Here is an 18,560-nt window from a genome sequence, read left to right on the forward strand (position 1 = left end):
ATCTCCCCCGCCCGCTGCCGAGCCTGGGACCTTCCGCCTCCTCCTGGGAGACCCCTTCCCCCTCCCGGGTCAGCTCGGGCTCGGGCCGAGAGTCCCGGTGCGGTCCCGAGAAGCCAGGCGGGCAGTCCCCTCCTCCCCAGTCTCCCGCTCCAAAGCCGAGGCTCGGAGGCCTGGCCATCCGCACCCGGCGGCCCGCCTTACCCACCGGCCTGGAGACGCGCGCCAGGCTGGCCTCCACGTGCCGCCGCCCGCCCGGCCGGCCCTGGGCGCACAGGCGCGCACACGCCGCACGCACGCACCGGCCCCGCGCCTCGCTCCCCGCGCCCGAGCCCGACGCCCAGGCGGGCGCAGTCGATCCGCCCGCCAGAGGCCGGGAGGAGGCGTGCGGCGCGGGGCGCTGGGGGGGGGGCTGGGGGGGGGAGGGAAGCTGGGTCTCCCCACACCCACCCCTCCTGTCGCCCCTGCCCGCCCATCTGGCTCTGCCCACCTCCTTCCGGCTCCCTCTCTCCATCTGTCCCACCGAGGTCTCTGCCTAGTGCCCTTCCTCCCTCCTGCACCTTCCCTGACTCCCCACGGTTGCATCCCTTCCCTGCCCCCTCCCTTCCTCCTTTCATTTATTCAAGAACATTCCTGGTGTGCCCCGTGCTGAGTAATTTTGCAGCCCCAAGGAGGACCCTCTCATCTGGAAGGAGGGGAGACAGAGGCAGATACAGACACTCCCAGACCTAAGCAATCAGGATTGAGGCAGAGGTGGGGACAACCCCCTGGGAAACCGTAGAGCATAGAGCAGTGGAGAGCCAAAGGCTATGCTGGGGCTTCAGTGAAGATGGAAAGTCTGTAGAGGGTTTTGAAGTATGAGTAAGAGTTTGGTGGGGGGCGTAGTTTCTCACGTTGGAGGAATACCTACCTCCACCGACTCATTTAATCTCTAAACAACTTCATGAGATGGAAGCCTTCTTACTCTACAGATGGGCAAATCAGAAAGGGAACGGAGAAAATCAAAGCAGAGGCCCAATCTCCTGGTTTCCTCCAGGTCCAGCCAACCCTCCAGCCAAGGGGCCTGTGGGCCGGGGCTCTGGGGGAGCGTCTGTGTCTTTGGGGTGGGCATGCTTTAGGTAGATGAGACCCAGTCCTTGCTCTGTCCCCCAACCTTTGCTGGGTGACTTCAACCAAGCCACGCACCATCAAGAAACCAGGGTCCCTCATGTCTGAACTATGTATTATTACAGATGGGGAAACCGAGGCCACTGGGGGAGGGATGGCAGGAGGTGTCTCCGGAGGTCAGGCTGGGGTCCCAAAGATGGTCCTTTAGAAGATGCAAAGTTGTGCCTTTAGAGGACGTGGGGGCCCAGTAGAGGCCCCCGCTAGGTCGTTTCCCGGTGGAAGGGAGGAGGAGAAAGCAAGGTGATGCCTGGCCACTATTGCAGCCTCCCCTCCACCTGCAGCCCCAGTGCCTAACCCAGCCTCCCTGCCAAACAGACCACGCGGCTGTCCGGCTCTAGGTGCCTCTGTGGCTCCTTCTGGCCTGGGGGTGGCTTCCCAGCCTTCCTCCCCACTGGCCCCGAGTCCTGCAGGCTCCACGTGTCTGGGACAGTTCCTTCCTTCATTCATTCCTTCGTTCGTTCAGCATGGATTTTCCAAGCTCCCACAGCGAGCTCAGCAACGCGCCTTGTCCCCTCACAGGAGCCTCAAAGCCCTTCCGCAATCCCATTTCACAGATGAAGAAACTGAGGCCTGGGAGGGTCAGAGCCCTGGACATTTGGCACCAGAGTCAGGTCATGGGACATGGGAGGGGGTCTTGCAAGGGGGCCACTTCAGAAATCCCTGTGCACATAGAAAGGGTTTTCAGGAGGGGTCTGTGGGGGGACCCCCAGACAGACAGACAAACTTAGCCCTTTCTGGGGTGCAGGGCAGACGCCAGATCCAGGATGTCCTTTGCCCCTCAAGACCCTCCCGAAGAAAGAGACAGTACCCGCGCTAACGGCACAGCCTCTCAGAGACAGGGCTGGACCGGCCACCTGCCCCCCGCCTCACTGTCCCCACGGGCCTGTGTCATCTCCAGGAACCTCATCCTGGGGTCTGACAGCCCCACAAAAAGCCTCTGCTGCAATCTGAGTCCTCTGCTCAGCGTGGATTCCAGGGGCCTGCGGTCCGTTCTGGGTTCTATTCTGGGATTCTGTTATTCAATTTAGGATCCTATTCCAGAATGCCGAGATTTGATTAAACCACATCCCCCACGGACGCCGCTGTCACACTCAGACATGGGAGCTGGAACTCGCTTCAGAAGCAGCATTTGTGGAGGGGGCTTGCCTGTTCCCTGCCCGGGGGGGGGGGCACGGAGCCAGCAGATGACCCAGCTCACCCTCCCCTCCTGGTTTAGAGATAAAAAGACGCAGGTGTCCACTCCACCCTGTCCCCCCCAACACACACAGGCACTTGGGTTTTTGAGGGGAGGCAGGGGACAGGAAGGATGGTGGCTGCCTTGGCCCCCTAACTCCCCCGGGGTCCCTGTGCGGGTGTGTGGGGGCACATGAGCCGCCTGGGGTGGGGGCTCTTCCCACACGGGGCTCCCCTCATGCTGCTGCTGGTCCGTCTTCTGGTGGAGATGCCTGGGGGGGCTGCGCTCAGACATCCCTGCTCCGATGCGGCTGACATGCACAGGGACTCCCCCCCCCCCAGCAGCCCACCCCCCGGCACTCTTGCCGCCAGCCGCGAACGAGGCTCTGAGTGTGCTGATGGCAGATCTGTGCGTCCCCTCGGGGTCGGGGGGGGGGAGAGGAGGCTCCCCCGCAAGTCCGACCCCTTCACTAGGCAGGGGGGCATCAGCTCCAGAAGCCGAAGGCACGCGTACTCGGGGTGGGAGCTCCCGGCTGCGGCCGGAGGAAGCGTGGCACGTGCCCACCAGACACAAAGCGCAGACGAGGGTCTCTGTCTGTCACGGCAAAAGCTGGAAAGGACGCGGGTGTCCACCAACGGGAGGACGGACAAGTCAACGGCGGCTTCGTGCGGTGAAATGCCAGCCAGCCGTGAGAAGGCACCCGCGGCTGGGGCGCGGCACCACAGGGGATGCCGACCCTCTACAGCGTCGCGCTAAGTGAAAGAAAAATGCAGACGGTAAAGACTCCGTGTACTGTGGGTCCGTCCACCGTGGGGAAAGAGCAAGTGGGGAAGAGCAGCCCAGGGTTTCAGAGATCTGGTCGTAAGTGCAGAGAACGTGAAAATCAGGGGTCAGTTACCACAGAGGTCAGGACGGTGACAGCACAGGCTTGGGGACGTGGCAGGGACGGTTTCTGGGTATTGTTGACAATTCCTCCCCCTCCGCCTCTCCAGTCATGAGCTGGTATCAAACTGAGACTCACAATCTAGACATAATAAGATGACACTGAATCGTGTTCCTGGGTCTAGAACATTCTAGGTCTGCACCAAGATGGTAGTGGATCCGTGGTCTAGAACATTCTACACCTGTGCTATCCAAGACAGTGACTGACTCCTAGTTTAGGACATTCTAGGTCTGAACTCACCAATACAGTAGGTGACCCCCCAGTCTAGAACATTTGATATCTGCGGTCTAACACAGTAGCTGACCCCTGATCTAGAACATTCTAGATTTGAGGTGTCCAGTGTGGTAGCCATGAGCCACATGTGGCGGTTTAAGTTTAAATTTAACTCAAACAGCATTAGAAATTGTTCCTGAGGGGACGCCTGGGGGGCTCAGTCCATGAAGTGCTTGCCTTCAGCTCAGGTCATGATCCTGAGGTCCTGGGATCGAGCCCCATGTCTGGCTCCCTGCTCAGTGGGGAGTCTGCTTGTCCCTCTGACCCTCCCCCTGCTCAAGTTTTTCCTGAATCACACTTGCCACATTTCAAAGGCTCAGTAGCCACACTAATCTAGCGGCCACCACCAAATTGGACAGCAGAGACAGAACATTCCATCACTCTGGAAAATTCTATCGGACAGCAATGGCCTAGAATGGGGATCTGCCAACTCCATTCTGGGCCTCTGTTTGTTTCTGTAAAGTTTTACTGACACACAGCCACACTTATCCATTTCTGCATTGTTTGTGGTTTCTTTTATGTGATGCCACAGAGGGCCTAGAGCCCATGAGGCCAAAAATGGTCCCTCTCTGACCCTTTACAGAAGAAGTTTGCCGACTCTCGGCTTCGAACCTTTTTGTGGGATACTGTCCTACATGGTGGCTACCAGCGCATGTGGACATCAAGCTCTTGAAATGTGGCTTGTGTGACCGAGGAACAGAATTTTAAATTTTGTTTAGGGGCGCCTGGGTGGCTCAGTGGGTTAGAGCCTCTGCCTTCGGCTCGGGTCATGATCCCAGGGTGCTGGGATCCCTGCTCGACAGGGAGTCTGCTTCTCTCTCTCTCTCTGCCTACTTGTGATCTCTGTCTGTCAAATAAAATCTTTTTAAAAATTTTTGGTTAATTATAATTAATGTAAATATAAACTTACATGTAAAAGCTGATTTCTGACTCCATTCTTGGAAAATCTCTTAAGTATTTTAGAGCAAGCAGGTGTGTGGACCTGCTTCTTCAACTCTCCGTTTTATAGAACGTAAACAGCAAAGGCAGATCGAGCATTTCTGATCACAACTGACCGTCCGAATTGAGATGGACGGAGGGGTGGGCCCACCTCCGAGGGACAAAGGGATGTGAGCTCTCCTTAACTACGCCGACTGCCTGCTGCACTGATGATATCTTGGAGAGGTGTTGGGTTTAGAGGAAATCTAGCATGACAATTAATTTCACCTGTTTCTTTTTAATTTTTCGCTGTTGCTCCTAGAAAAGTGGGAATGCCACTTGTGGCTTGTGTTCTATGTCCCTTAGCATTTGCTCTAGAACATTCACCAGCTCCCTATTCTCCTGACCATTGGACGCCAGGCACCTCTCCCAGTCATGACAATCACAAATGTCCCCAGATGTCGCCCAGGGTCCTGTGGGGTGCAGAATCGCCCCCCGGGGTTGGGACCCCCTTGTGACCTGATGTGAACTCCTCCATGAGACAATGGAGGCTTTCGTGCGTTCCTGCACTCAAAAATGTGACTGGCAGCCTCCCAGTCTCGGCACACGCGGTCCCCACGCTACCCCCACCTCCATCTGCCACAGCTTCCCCATCTCTCCAGACATGGCGCAAACGCTCCGTCCTGCAAGAAGATGTCTTGTTTACCCGTCACCAAGTCCTCGGCAGTGGGCCGGGCCCCGTGCTTCCCCCTGGGTCCCCTCCCCGAGATGTTCCCCCCAGCTGCCTCATACCCACTGTTCATTCTGTGGCTTGAACGGGGAGCCCCCTAAAACATGTCCAAGTCCTAACGCCCCAGAACCTGTGAATGGGACTATATTTGGAACAGATGTCCTTACAGATGTCAGTAAGTCATGGATCTCGAGATGGGGTCATCCTGGATTTCGGGTGAGCCCTAAACCCAGGGACAGTTGTCCTTATAGGAGAAAGGCAGAGGGAGAGCGGAGACATATAGACACACGATTGCCGAGGCTGATGCCTCTATGAGCTGGAGATCAAGGACTACGGAGCTCCTGGAAGCTGGAGACATGCGGAGCAGAGTCCCCCCCAGAAACTCTGGAGGGAGCACGGCCCTGTTGACACCTTGATTTCAGACCTCGGGTCCCGGAATTGAGAGAGCGTAAGTCCATCGCGCTAAGCCCCCTAGTGCGCGGCCCCCCATTCACTCCTGCCCAGGAACCCTCGATCCCAAGGCATCGCAAACCCCAGGCCTCTACCTCCACCATCCCTGCCCCAGTCGCTTCCTGGGCAACCACATCGCCCTGCTGCCCCTCTGAGCCCCGCTCCCTGCGCGGAGCGGTGTCCCCAAGCACGCTGTCTGAACAGAACCTGCATCCAGAGCCTGAAAATCCCTCTGAGCGTCCCCCTGCTCCTCGGTTCCCTGTTGCTCCCATCACCGGATGCCCTCTCGCTGGGCCCCACGCCGGCCACAGAGCAGGTGCCCAGTGCGTGTCTGCTGGACGCACCACTGGGTGCTGACGACTCAGCCCAGCGTTTGCCCTGGAGCGGCCCCCGATCGCGGCTGCTGGTGGAGCCCAGAGCCCATCTTTGTCCCCAACACGGAGGGAGCCGGGGCTCAGGTCAGAGCAAGGGAGGCTGGCTTTGGGTCTCAGAGACTCCTTCAGAAAAATCATGTTAGAGCTGTTAGCACATCTCCGTGAGGGTAGGGATTGTTCCGGACAGAAGGGTCAGAGCTTCCAGCCCAAATCTGATCACACGCACACACATGCACGCACGCATGCACGCACAGGTCCAGTGGACGCAGAAGGACTGGGTGCCCGCGCAGGGTCTGCGGTCAGATCCCCGTTCCACTGTTTGCCAGCCGCCGACCTGGGACAGCACCCACGACAGCACTGGTTTGTTCCTCTAAGTGCCCGACACCCCCGGGGCCCTGGCGCCTGGAGACCCAGGCCTGCTGAGCATCTTCCTTGCGTCCCGGGGGGACCCGGCTGACCTCTGGACGGCGACATCAGGAGAGACTCGGAGCCAGGCGGTTCGGCAAACTCACTCTCTAATTCCTGCCCCGGGGCCCCTGAGATAACTCATGCCTGATGTGGGATAATTGTTCGGCTCGGGTCATGCTGGCACCACGTCCATGGGAGGGAGAACTGTGAATTCTCAGATGTCACCTCCTCAGTGAAGACTTCCTTGACTACGTTCTCTACAGTTTCCTCTCTCCACTCGCCCCTGTTATACTCTTCCAGCGCGGAAGATCAGAGAGGTTGAGTCACTGGCTCATGGACACACAGCAAGGATTGCCGGGGACTGAGCAAGGAGTCCACGGATGTGGCCGCCACGGCACTCTACCGCTCTGGTCTCCACTGCACGCCCCCCTCACCCAAAGAGGAGCACCTTATTCTTCACTATGAGGCTGAGGCCAACCCCAGGACCATTTTCGGTGCTTTCAGCGTCGAGCCAACCCCTGCCATGACCTCATGTTGCCGGCAGGTGCACCCCGATTACCCAGCTAACCATGCTGCACACGTATTCTCAGCATTTGTGGCTGCAGATGCCACCCAAGCCGCCCCCAAAAGCCTTTGATGCTGAAGAGTCCCCGAGAAGCCCAGAGGGAAGGGTGGGCACCCCCAGAGGTCATGGGGTGCCATGGATCTCACTGTGGTTCCTTCAATTTCCATCTCGAGGCACTGCCTGGGCTCAGTTGGTTCAGGGGGACCACCTTCCCTTCACCAGGGACAGGGACCTCCTGCCCTCCCCAGGAAGGCAGGGCTGACAAGGACAGCCAGCAGGGACAGAGCCTGGGCCAGCCCTGTATGACCTGCCTGGTCCCCTCCCTACACTCCCCTCCCCTCTTGCTCCCTCTTGCTCCCTCTGCTCTAGCCACACAGGCCTCCTCGCTGCTCCTCCAACACTCCAGGCACAGTCCTGCCTCAGGGCCTTTGCACGGCTATTTCATTTGCCTGCTAATGCTTCTTCATCCTTCAGGTCTCAGCACAACGACACTAACGTGCAGGGCCAGGTGCCCTTGTGCCGTGTGCAACGTACACGACCCCACACAACCACTCTGGTGGGGAGTACCAAGCATAGCATGCAGTAGGCACTCAGTAAATGCTCTCTCTGATGCTCGCTTCTGTCTGTCTGCACCTTGTACCTCTTTCTGAGTCCAGAGGCAGTGGGCTCCGCCGCTGATCCCAGGAAGGGCCTCAGCCTTCCCCAGGCTGAGAGCAGACCCCCTCCCAGACAGCACCCCAGACTCACCCCGGGCAAGGTCTTCTGTTCGTGCAGGGCAGTCTGAGCTTTGATGGCGGAGTCCCTGGCACAATAGGTGAGAAAGGCACAGCCTGGAAAGGAAAGACACGGGGGTGTTACGAGAAGGGGATGTGTAGACCCGTGTTCACAGTCACATTGATCCCAAAGGCCAGAGGGTGGAAACACCCCAAATGTCCTTCAGTGGAGGAAGGATAAACACAACCTGTCCTTCTGTCCCCACGCAGGAACATGGTCCAGCCTCAGGAAGGGAGGGACCCTGTCTCCTGCCACAACACAGAGGACCCCGAGGACACGGGGCTCAGCGAGAGCAGCCAGACCCAGGTCTCATCCTGCAGGACCCCACTCCCCGGAGGGCCCCAGAGGAGTCCCCTCCGCACAGACAGTGAGGAGAGGGTGGGAGCCGGGGCTGCAGCAGGGGTGGGGAGTCCGAGCTTCATGGGGACAGAGTCTCCGTGTGGGGACATGGAAAGTTCTGGAGACGGAGGGTGGGGGTGGTCGCAGGACAGTGTGAGTGTGCTTCATGCCACCGAGCTATGGGACGCCTGGGTGGCTCAGTGGGTTAAGCATCTGCCTTCTGTCAGGTCATGGTCTCAGGGACCAGGGATGGAGCCTCACATCCAGCTCTCTGCTCAGCGGGGAGCCTGCTTCCCCCCCTCCCTCTCCCCTCCACCCACTTCCCCCGCTCACACTCTCTGTCTCAAATAAATAAATAAATAAATTCTTTTTAAAAAAAAATCTGAAAAAAAATGCCACTGAGCTGTGCAGAGATGGTTAATATGATAAATTTAATGTAATGTGTATCTCACCACAATAAAAAAAAATTGGAAAAGAAGGAAAAAATGGTTAGGATGGTGGATTTTATGTTCTTTTTACTAGAGGTTAAAAACAAAGAGAGCAGCCTACTTTTTTGGGGGGCCAACAGCAGACGTGCAGTCTCCCACCCCCCCCCCCAAACCGGTGAGATAGGGAAGGGGAGGGAGGAGCCCCAGCTGTTAATTAAATCGTGGCTGAGGCTAGATGAAGAGATACTGGGAAGGCGGGTGAGGTGTGGCGGGGGCAGGGGGACAGCTGCTGCCTCAGGGAGGGGGTGGGGAGGGCACCAGCCGCCCCAAAGCTGCAGATGAGGGGCACCATGGCTCTGCCGAGACCGGTTTCGTGGCCTCGGATGGGGCGCCTCTTTTCTCTGGGCCTTCGTTGCCCCCATGAGCGAGGACGGTCTGAGCGCGGGGGGGGGGGGGGGGGGGGGGGCAAGGGGCGGCGAGGGGAGCTAGCGGGAGTGTGGCAGTGGCCAAGCGCAGAGCCAATCAGGAGAGGGAGGGGAGGGCAGGCCAGCCTTGAAGTGGTGTTTGACTGGGACGTCTTGGGGTGGGGGTGGGAGGGGCGGTGGGGGTGAGTTGGGGGGTGGGTTGCGAAGCATGAGGACCACAGAGACAGAGACATTGAGAGAGACAGAAGCAAGGAGAGAGAAGTCTCCAGAGACAGGCCGATGAGATCAAAGGTGTTGGAAAGACGCTTGCCGGAGGCCGGTGGGGGGGACTGGGGGGGCTGTGCGTGGGATGCAGGCGGGAGTCAGGTCCCCTTGGATGGACGCAGGGGACCAGGCCTCAGCCCTGGGCTTTGCCTCTAACCTCTGGGGGCCTCATTTTCATCGTTGGCCATTCTGATGCTGTTGGACCCTGTGCCCGCCCCGCCCCCCACCTCCCTCCCTCTGCCTCCCCCTCCCCTCAGGACCCCCTGCGGACCCCTGCGCAGAAGCCCTGGGAACAGCTTTGTGGTGCCCATTCTCGCTCCAGACGGGAGCTAATTAAAGCCGTTTCCTTCCTTCTGGGATGCCTCACCGATCCGCCACTCCCACAGGCCGCCGGTTGCTGGGGAGGGGTCTGCCGCAGGCCTGACAGGCTCCCTGGGAGCCCTGGGGAGGAGGGCACCAGGCAGAGCGGAGGATGGTTTCTAGCACTTAAAAGACATTTGTTGTGAGGATGTAAAATGGTGCGGCCCCTGTGGGGCTGTTTGGCGGCTCCTCAAAAAAAGTTAAACATAGAATTACCATAGGATCCAGCAATTCCACTTCCGGGTCTGTCCCCGAAAGGACTGAAACCAGGGACTCGAAGAGATATCTTGAACAGACACTGCACACACTCACGGCGGCGTTGTTCACAACGGTCGGACGTGGAACAACGCAGTGTCCATCGATGGATGCACCGATGGCAAGATGTGGTCCGTTCATACACTGGAATATTATTCTGCCTTAAAAAGCGGGGAATTCTGACCCGTGTCACCACGTGGATGAACCTTGAGGGTGTTATGTTCGGTGTAATAAGCCAGACCCAGAAGGACACGTCCCGCAGGACCCCACGCCCAGGAGGTCCCCCAGAGGAGTCCCGTCCACGCAGACACAGAGGAGATGGTGGAACCCGGGGCTGGGGTTAGGGGGTGGGGAGTCCATGATTCGTGGGAACAGAGTGTCCGTCTGGGGAGATGGAAAGTTCTGGAGACAGAGGGTGGGGGTGGCTGCAGGATGGGGGAGTGTGTTTAATGCCACTGAGGTGTGCACTTAAAAATAGTTCGGATGGGGGGAGGGCGGGAGGCGCCTGGGTGGCTCAGTCAGTTAAATGTCCGACTCATCTTGGCTCAGGTCATGATCTCAGGGTCGTGAGACAGAGCCGCCCCCCATACAGGGCTCCTGGCTTAGCGGGGAGTCTGCTTGAGATTCTCTCTCTCCCTCTGTCCCTCCCCCACCCCACCCCACCCCACCCCACTCTCTGTCTAAAAATCAATAAATCTTTAAAAAATGGTTAAGATGGTGAATTTAGTGTTATGTGTGTTTTACCGCAATAAAAAATCATCACTGGGATATATTAAAAACATACCCCCCCAAAATTGCAGAATACGGTAAGTGTACAATGCAGCAAGTAATTACAAAATCATGTAACCATCTCCCAGGTCAAGGAATAGAACATGGCAGCCACCAGAAACCCCAGTGCCTCGCATCCCGTGACAGACCCCTCCATCCCCTCGAGGTGACTGCTAGACTGGCTTTCGTAATAGCCACGCCATTGCTTTTCATTACGGCTCCCGCCCCGTGTGGGTCTCTCCTCAGTGTAGCTGAGTACTTCCTGCTTTCGAACTTACGTAAAGGGAATCAGAGCGTATGTACACTTTGTGCCTGGCTTCCGCTACTCCACAACAGGTGGCTATGGGAATCAGGGGTTAATTCCTTTTCGTAGCTGTGTAATATTTTCTCCTGTGAATATACTGCAAGTTGGCCATCTGTACTCTCGTGGGCGGGCATCTGGGCTGTCCCCCGTTAGAGGCTATCATGAACAAAGCTGCTTTGGGACACTCTTGTACGGGTGCTTTGATGCACAAAGACATATCCGGGAACGGATCTGCAGGTTATAAGGTAGGCTTATGTTTAGCTTTAAAGGATTCCTTCGAACAGTTTTCCAAAGTGGGTTGTACCAAAGAATTCTCCAATCAACGGGTCTGGCAATATTAATGCTCATTTTCACCAACGCTTTTTAAACGTTAGGCATTACGGTGGGCGTATCACTGTATTTCATTGAGACGTAACATACATTGCCATAGTTATTAACAAAGCCGGGCACCTTGGTGCACTGTAGGAATTCTCTATGTGCTGTGTAAATCAAGAATACTTCGTATTCTTTTATGGCTCTATCCGATGCACACATCTTCCCCCCATCTATGGCTGGTCTGTCTACTCTTTTTTTTTTTTTTTTTTTTTTTGGTGTCTCTGTTGTCTGAATTTAATCCCCCAAGGTCTTCAGGGAAAGGACAGGTGCTAAGACAACTAATCTAGGGCCGGAAAGAAATTAGGCAGAGCCAAGAAATTGGACTGCGGGGAGATGTGAGATAGAGACAAAACCCTTCTCCTTGGGCCCATTCTTGCCTGCGAGGCCTCATTTGCAGAACACGGAGTGCGCTGGTCCTGGGAGGCTAGGACAGGACCCCCAGGCCACCTTCTGGGCCATGTGCCTCTGGGTGCAGAGAATGTCTTCCGCCAGAGGGACGCAACTGTGTGCGCTGTCCCCGGTGCTGAAACGCTCGCTTGTTGTCCTGACCCGCTCTCTTCCCCATGTCTCCGTTTCTCTTTTCTAATTGGGGAAAATGTGGGATGTTCACCGCTTTCTGGGGAAACACAGCCTTGATTCTCAGTTTCTGTTAGGGCTGAATTGGATCTCCCTCCCCCAAATTCATCTGTTGCTTTCCTAACCCCTCAGGACCTCAGAATGGGACCTTATTTGGAAAACGAGCCATTGCAGATGTAGAGTTAAGGTGAGGTCGTAGGTTAGGAGGACCAGCCCCAGCGCCGTAGGGCTAGTGTCTTTTAAAAAGGAGGACATCTGGGCACCGAGACACACATTCAGGGGGAAGCCCATGGGATTACGAAGGCAGAAATCCGGGTAATGTATTCACAAGCCCAGGGACAGTAAGGACCTCCAGGGACAGTAAGGACCTCCAGGGACAGTAAGGACCTCCAGGGACAGTAAGGACTTCCAACAAACCACTACAGGCTGGGAGACACCGGAGCCAGGTTCTCCCTCCATATCAGAAGGAACCAGCTCAAGCCACACTTTCATCTCAGACTTCTGGCTCCCCGGACGGTGAGCAAACATGGTTCTGTTTTTGAAGCCCTCTGGTTTGTGGTGCATTTTCTCAGCAGCCCTAGCCAACGAATACCATCCCCAACCAGAACAGACTTTGACTGGTATTAATAAAGTTCCCGGGCTTCTAATACTAATAAACTTGTACTCAGTAATGACTCACTCAGTCCTCATAACAACCCCACAGAGTAGCTGCTAGTATTGTCTTCATTTTACAGATGCGGGTCTGGGGCACGGAGTGGGCAAGTGACTTGCCCAGGGTCACACAGGTGGTAAGCGTGGGCTCACTCAGGCTCCACACTGGGGTACACTGCCTGGAGCTTGCATCTTTTAAAAAATTTACCCAGGGCCTAGGGGAAGATCTCAGGTCCCTGACTCACCCCTCCCCAAAAGGAGTTTTAAAATAGTGCCAGGATCAAATGCTGGATCGAGGGCCACGGACGCCAGTTTACTTGTTCAAGGTCTGTTTGCGGCATCCTAGTCTCAGAGAGACTTTGGAGGGAAGCCACAACCCAACCAAAGCCTACACTGGGTGACCCTCTCATCTCAGTTTTAGTCCTGGCCACCCCTACCCACACATCAGCCTCCCCAATGACAAGGCGACCAGGCCTGGTGTCCAGTAGCCCCTCCCCTGCTGGCCAAGCCCTGGGGTCCTTCCCAGAATGCTCAGCACCTGACCGTCCCTTCACACCCACACCCATTGTCCAAGCCTGGACCAGGACGGACCTGGGGTGGGGGGCTGTCAATGCCCACAGATCTCTCTAGGCCCAAAGACAGAGCAGGGACCAAGATGGGGGAATCATTGGGGAACAAGAGTATGTATGTATGAAAGTTTCCTAATAACTACATCTGTGTCATCACAGCTCCCTTGGGAGGCAGGGAGCTCCCCGTCTATAGAGGTAAGCAGCAGGGGCTCCCCAGAGAGGAAACTTCTTGGCCAGAGAATCCTGAGATACCTTCCTCATGCTAAGATCCTCTGCTCTCTGGTCTGAGATCAGAGCTTTTGGGATTTCATGACTCAAAGTTGGAATGACGATAATAATAGTCAGTGTCCACGGAGCACCTCATCCTACAGGGCATGTCACCGCGATCAACCCTCAGTGCTCAGACTAGCCCAAGAGAACGGCATTGTTGTGTTTATTATTATTATTATTATTTTAAAGGTTTATTTATTTAGAGAGAGTGAGCACAGGGTGGGGGAGGGGCAGAGGGAGAGAGAATCCCAAGCAGACTTCCTGCTGAGCATGGAGCCCAGCATGGGGCTCGATCCCACGACCCTGAGATCACGACCTGAGCTGAAACCAAGAGTCAGACGCTCAACCGACTGAGCCACCCAGGGGACCCGGTATTTTATTTATGATTATTTCCGTTTTACAGGTAAGGAAACTCAGACAGCAGCCGCCAGGGTAACACAGTGACGGGGCCAGAGGCCAGATCGGAAACCCAGAGAACTAAGTCCAGTCTGTTCCTCCTCGACCTCTAGCTTCTCCCTTTTATAAAGACAGTAGTAGTGGTGACAATGGCTCCTTCACAGAGCACCGGGACAGGGTGGCCACTCTCCTGGGGCTGGGCTCCAGCCCCTTGCCCCCACCCCTCCTTGCAGGAACCTGGCAGGGCAGGTTACACACAGTAGTGGCGGGGGGGGGGGGAGCCTTGCCTAAGACGCACAGCAGGAAAGGGCAGAGCTGGAGTTGGAGCCCGGGGCATCTGACATCGGGTTTCACTCCCATCCACTGCACTGAGAGGCTTTGATCTCCAGGGTGTGCATGTGGAGCGGCAGGGGCTCCCAATTCTGCCATCTTCCCTGAAATTCACTCAAAACCTTGGATAGGTTAAGACAAAGGTGGCCTTAAGAGCATCGATGAAAAGATAACGTCCGTATCTGCATGACCCCATTGCCCAGGGCTCTCCCGCCCGCCCACAAGGACACTCCTCTATCTAGCCCGGGAGATGCTGCTTCGGGGGCCGGGGGACAAAGGTGGCCATGGTCCCTCTGTAGCACCGGTCTCTGTTCACCCTGGGCTCTGGGGACAACGTCCTCATTAACGGGCAATCCTAAGACTCGGAGGTTGGGAAGAGGCATGTGTGGTCAGCCTGGGGCAGCAGAGGGTGGGACAAAGGGCTAGGGGAAGCCCAGAGGACTGGGAATGGCTCTGTCTGGCGTCCAGGGTGTAGGGAGCAGGCTGGGGAGTGCGGCAGGTGTCGAGAGACGCTGCTGGGGGGCGAGGAGCATAAACAGGGCCCCAAGGACTTTGAGCGGCAGGTGAGGAGAATGAACTGAGTTGAAGGCAGTGGGGAGCCCCAGAAGATGTGCGGGCAGGGGAGGGCACCGGGGTGTGTGCTGGGAAGATCTGGGGCCAGCCTGGAGGAGGGCCTGGAGCGCAGGCCAGAGGCTAGAGGTCAGGGGAGGGGAAGACTGAGCTGCGGCCTTGGAGGCAGAGAGGAAAGGTGGGTGGGACACTCCGAGGGGGCCTCTGGGGGGCGAGGGGCTGGGGGTGGAGGTAAGGCGGAAGGCCAGGGCCATCCCTGGGAGGGTGCAGCAGATTGTATGGTGGCCCTCCAGGAAAGATAGCGTACGTCCCAGACCCTGTGCGTGGGACCTCATTTGGAAAAAGGGACTGAGTCCATGTAATTAGAGATCCTGAGATGAGATCCATCCTGGATAACAAGGTGCACCCCAGATCCGATGACAAATGTCCTTGTAAGAGACAAGAGGCGACACAGAGAGTAGACACCACGTGAAGACGGGGGCACAGACGGAGGGACGCGGCCACAAGCTAAGCGGAGCCTGGAGCCCCTGGAAGCTGAAGGAGGCAGGAAGAGCTGTGCCCCGGAGCCTCAGGAGGGAGCACAGCCCCTTGATCTCGACCTCCTGGCCTCGAGGACTGGGCGAGAAGTCGGCTGTTTCAAGCCAAGTTTGTGGTCGTTTGTGACCGGCGCCCCAGGAGGCTCACAGAGACGGAGGCCCAGCAGGAAGAGCAGTTTGGAAGAAAGATGCAGAATCTGGTTTGGGTCCTCAGACCTAACTGGGGGATTGGGGGACATCAGGGGAAGGACCGGCCCCCCCAGGACTGGCTAAAAGTCCCCCAAATGGCCCAGCAAGGCAGTACCCACAGAGCAGAGCCAAGCCCTGGGTCAGACGCCACAGCCTCAGGTGAAACCCCCCTTCTAAACTGGCGGGTGTCTGTATCCCGCGTTACAGCTGCAGCAAACCCAGATCAGAGAGGCTTGGGAATTTTCCTGAGGTCACACAGCAAGTCACAAACAAGGCCTAGAACTGAATCCAACCTGGGGGTAGGCAAAGGGCTTCTGAGGTCTCAGAAAATCCCAGAGTGAGGGGGACTACTTGAGTGGCCTAAACAAAAACCGTTTTTAAAGTTTTTCCCTTCTTAGTAGTCACGGTGGTTATTTTCATGCCCAAGTGTAGGATTTCTGTCACTTCTGGGGAGCCGGGCAGGTCTGGGAACTGGCCACGTCCCCCGGCACCCCGCGCTCGGGCTCTCAGCCACCACCCGGAGCTCGCCACGCCCTGGTTCGCACACCCCCACCTTCATCTCTGTCCCCATTCTTCCTCCTCCACCCCCGCAGCCCAGCCCCAGTGTCCCTTCCAGAGGTGGGGGTCAGGCACCCCTGCAGCTCTCCCCAGGCTGTGTGGGTCTCTAACTGCCCATCAGGAGTTACTGTCCCACTGGATTCGGAGTCCCTGAGCTGAGCGTGGGAACCAGGTGAGCCGGCCACCGACGTGTCCCCAGGGCCCAGCCCTGGGTCCAGCATGCTGTGTGCTCAGCAGAATTTGGCCGCAGCTCACGGCCTCCATGCTGATAGAGCACCCATCCACGCCCTCCTGGACCTGCGGGGCCCCTCCGCCCCCATCTCCCTGAGGGCACCGATGCCACCCTCCGCCCCACAACCGGCCCTCCTCCCAGGGGCCACCAGAGGGCGCCTGTGAGCCCCTCCTCGGCCCACAGCCCTCCAGGGCTCCTACCTTCCTGGGGTACAAGCCCAAGTACTCCCCACACAGTCCCTAATGCCCCACATGACCTGCTTTGTCCCCTCCCTGTCCTCCCCTCCTCCCTCTATCCCCCTAGCCCACTCTGCCCCAGACACACACACCGCCTCTGCTCTTCCGACACGCCAGGCCCTCCTGCCCCAGGACCTTTGCACGGGCTATTCCAGAATGCACTCTGCCAGATCTCTGCACAGTTCATTCCCTTCCTTTAGATCTTGCCTCGAATGTCACCACCTTAGTGAGGCCTCCTTTGAGCACCCTGTGTAAGGTTATGGCCCTCCATCGCCCCCTCCCCCAGCTCTATTTTTCCGGTGCCCTCATTACCAACTGCACGACGCATGCAGGTTTCCCTCACTATCCAGAAGTTGAGCGTTCCTGCAAAACCTTCCGACAGCCTAAATGGCATACAGCAAGGAAGCAACCACCATTAATTTACCTGGAAAACTTCTTAAACATTCCCAGACTCAAAAAATAACCTCTTAGGCTTTTCAGATACTTCAGAACACATCTCGCTAATGGATGTACAAAATGACGAGATAACGCACAGATGCTCACACAATTCAGAGCCCTGGAGACTGATTCATGGATGCCCAGTGTGGTCCTGGGGAAGGAGCCCAGTGGGGTGGAGTTCACTGCCGGGGTAGGGGAGAGGGGAGCATTGCCTCTGGGACAGCTCCCTGCAAAACCAGTGCATAAAAACAAAAATCCCCTTCAGGTTTCCTTCGGTTACCAAAAAGAGGTACTCACAGAGGCCTTTTGTAGGTTTTTACATGTTTGATTCGGGGGCTGGTGGGGGGGTACTTAGATATCACCCAGCACACAGTAGGTGCTCAATGGACACTTCTTGGCTGAATGCTTGCATTTTCAAGCTGACCTGCTGATATCAAGGCACCTCTTTGAGGGCAGGGACATTTGATTGCGTTCATCCCTCCCCTTTCTTAACATGCGTGGCACGGACTTATTTAACATTTCCTGAGCACCTACGATGCACCAGCTGTACAGTGGAAACAGACGACGGAAAGACTCCCTAGTTTACTGCTGATTGCCAGCATCTCCTGCTTCCCTCCCAGCAAGGACGCGACCACAGCTAGTTGTGCGAACCCTCCTCCCAAATCCCTGGGGCCCCCAAGCCCCTGCCCCCCCAGGTGCCCCATGTTCTTGGTCTTTAACCTTGGCTCTGTGATCTAGCCCGGCCCAGGGCCGCTGTCCACTGTGTGATCTTGGGTCACTTAACTTCTCTGAGGCTCCACTAAGAGCTACAGAAGACACTCCCCTGTGCGGTGGGGTCACCCTCCACCAGCCCCCTGCCCCTGGACGCCCTCTCCGCTCCCCTCCATCCTCTCAGCCCTGGGCTGTCCCCACTTGCTGACAAGAGCCCAGCGGACAGGCTCCCTCCCGCACGCATCCCCCTCCCCTCAGGTACAAACTCAGGGGCTCCCGCTCCTGGACCCCTCCGGCCAGTGCAGCAGCTCAGGGGGCACCTCCCCGCTCCCTGCCTGGACTCCTTAGCTGCCACTGCTGACTCCTCCTGTGCCCCAGACTTACGCAGTGGGGCTTCCCAGGCCTCGACAGGACATGCACCCCCAGTCTCCTGCCCACAGCCGTCTTGATTTCTCTCACAGACTGTCCCCACTGCTCCGCCACGGGACCCTCCGTCTGTACACCCACCCACCCACCTGTGCGTCCATCCATTTTCCCACCTGCTATGTTCCAGGCACAGTTCTAGGCCTGGGGGACATAGCGGTGAACACAAAAGGCAAAAAACTCCGTCCTAATGGAGTTTGCAGTCTCGGGGTGGGGGTGGGGTGGAGAAAGGCAAAATCACGTGAGAAGCAAAATCTATGATCTGCGTTATGTCAGAAGTCTTCATTTTCACAGGGAAAAGAGGAAGGCAGGGAGGCAGGGTTTGGAGTGGGGACGGTGGCTGTGCTTATAAATCACGTCTGCAGGAAGGCGGCTCCCAGAAGGTGAGGGTTGAAGGGCAAGAGGAAGGCGGATGCGGATGCGAGTATCTGCGGGGAGGAGCCTTAGTCAAGGAGGTGACCCCTGAGCCCGGACCTGGAGGAAGAGATTGAGGAGCCCTGCAGAGCTTTGGGAAAACAGCATCCCGGTAACAGGGATGGCTCATGCAAAGGCCCTGGGGCAGGACTGGCTTGGTGCGTTGGACA

The 18,560-nt window shown here is 57.1% G+C and overlaps 1 protein-coding gene across 6 annotated transcripts in view; it reads right to left on the reverse strand.

The window, feature by feature from the left end:
* CELF5 (CUGBP Elav-like family member 5) overlaps positions 1-18,560 on the reverse strand; it is a 49,008-nt gene that overhangs the window by 20,687 nt on the left and 9,761 nt on the right. For all 6 annotated transcript variants that reach the window (XM_044254583.1, XM_044254579.1, XM_044254581.1 and 3 more), the window contains exon 2: positions 7,747-7,829. In XM_044254583.1, coding sequence (XP_044110518.1) covers positions 7,747-7,829 — 83 coding nt within the window. The remainder of the gene's footprint in view (positions 1-7,746; positions 7,830-18,560) is intronic.

Source organism: Neovison vison, chromosome 6 (genome assembly GCF_020171115.1).
Source record: "Neovison vison isolate M4711 chromosome 6, ASM_NN_V1, whole genome shotgun sequence".
In the NCBI taxonomy this organism is placed as follows: domain Eukaryota; kingdom Metazoa; phylum Chordata; class Mammalia; order Carnivora; family Mustelidae; genus Neogale; species Neogale vison.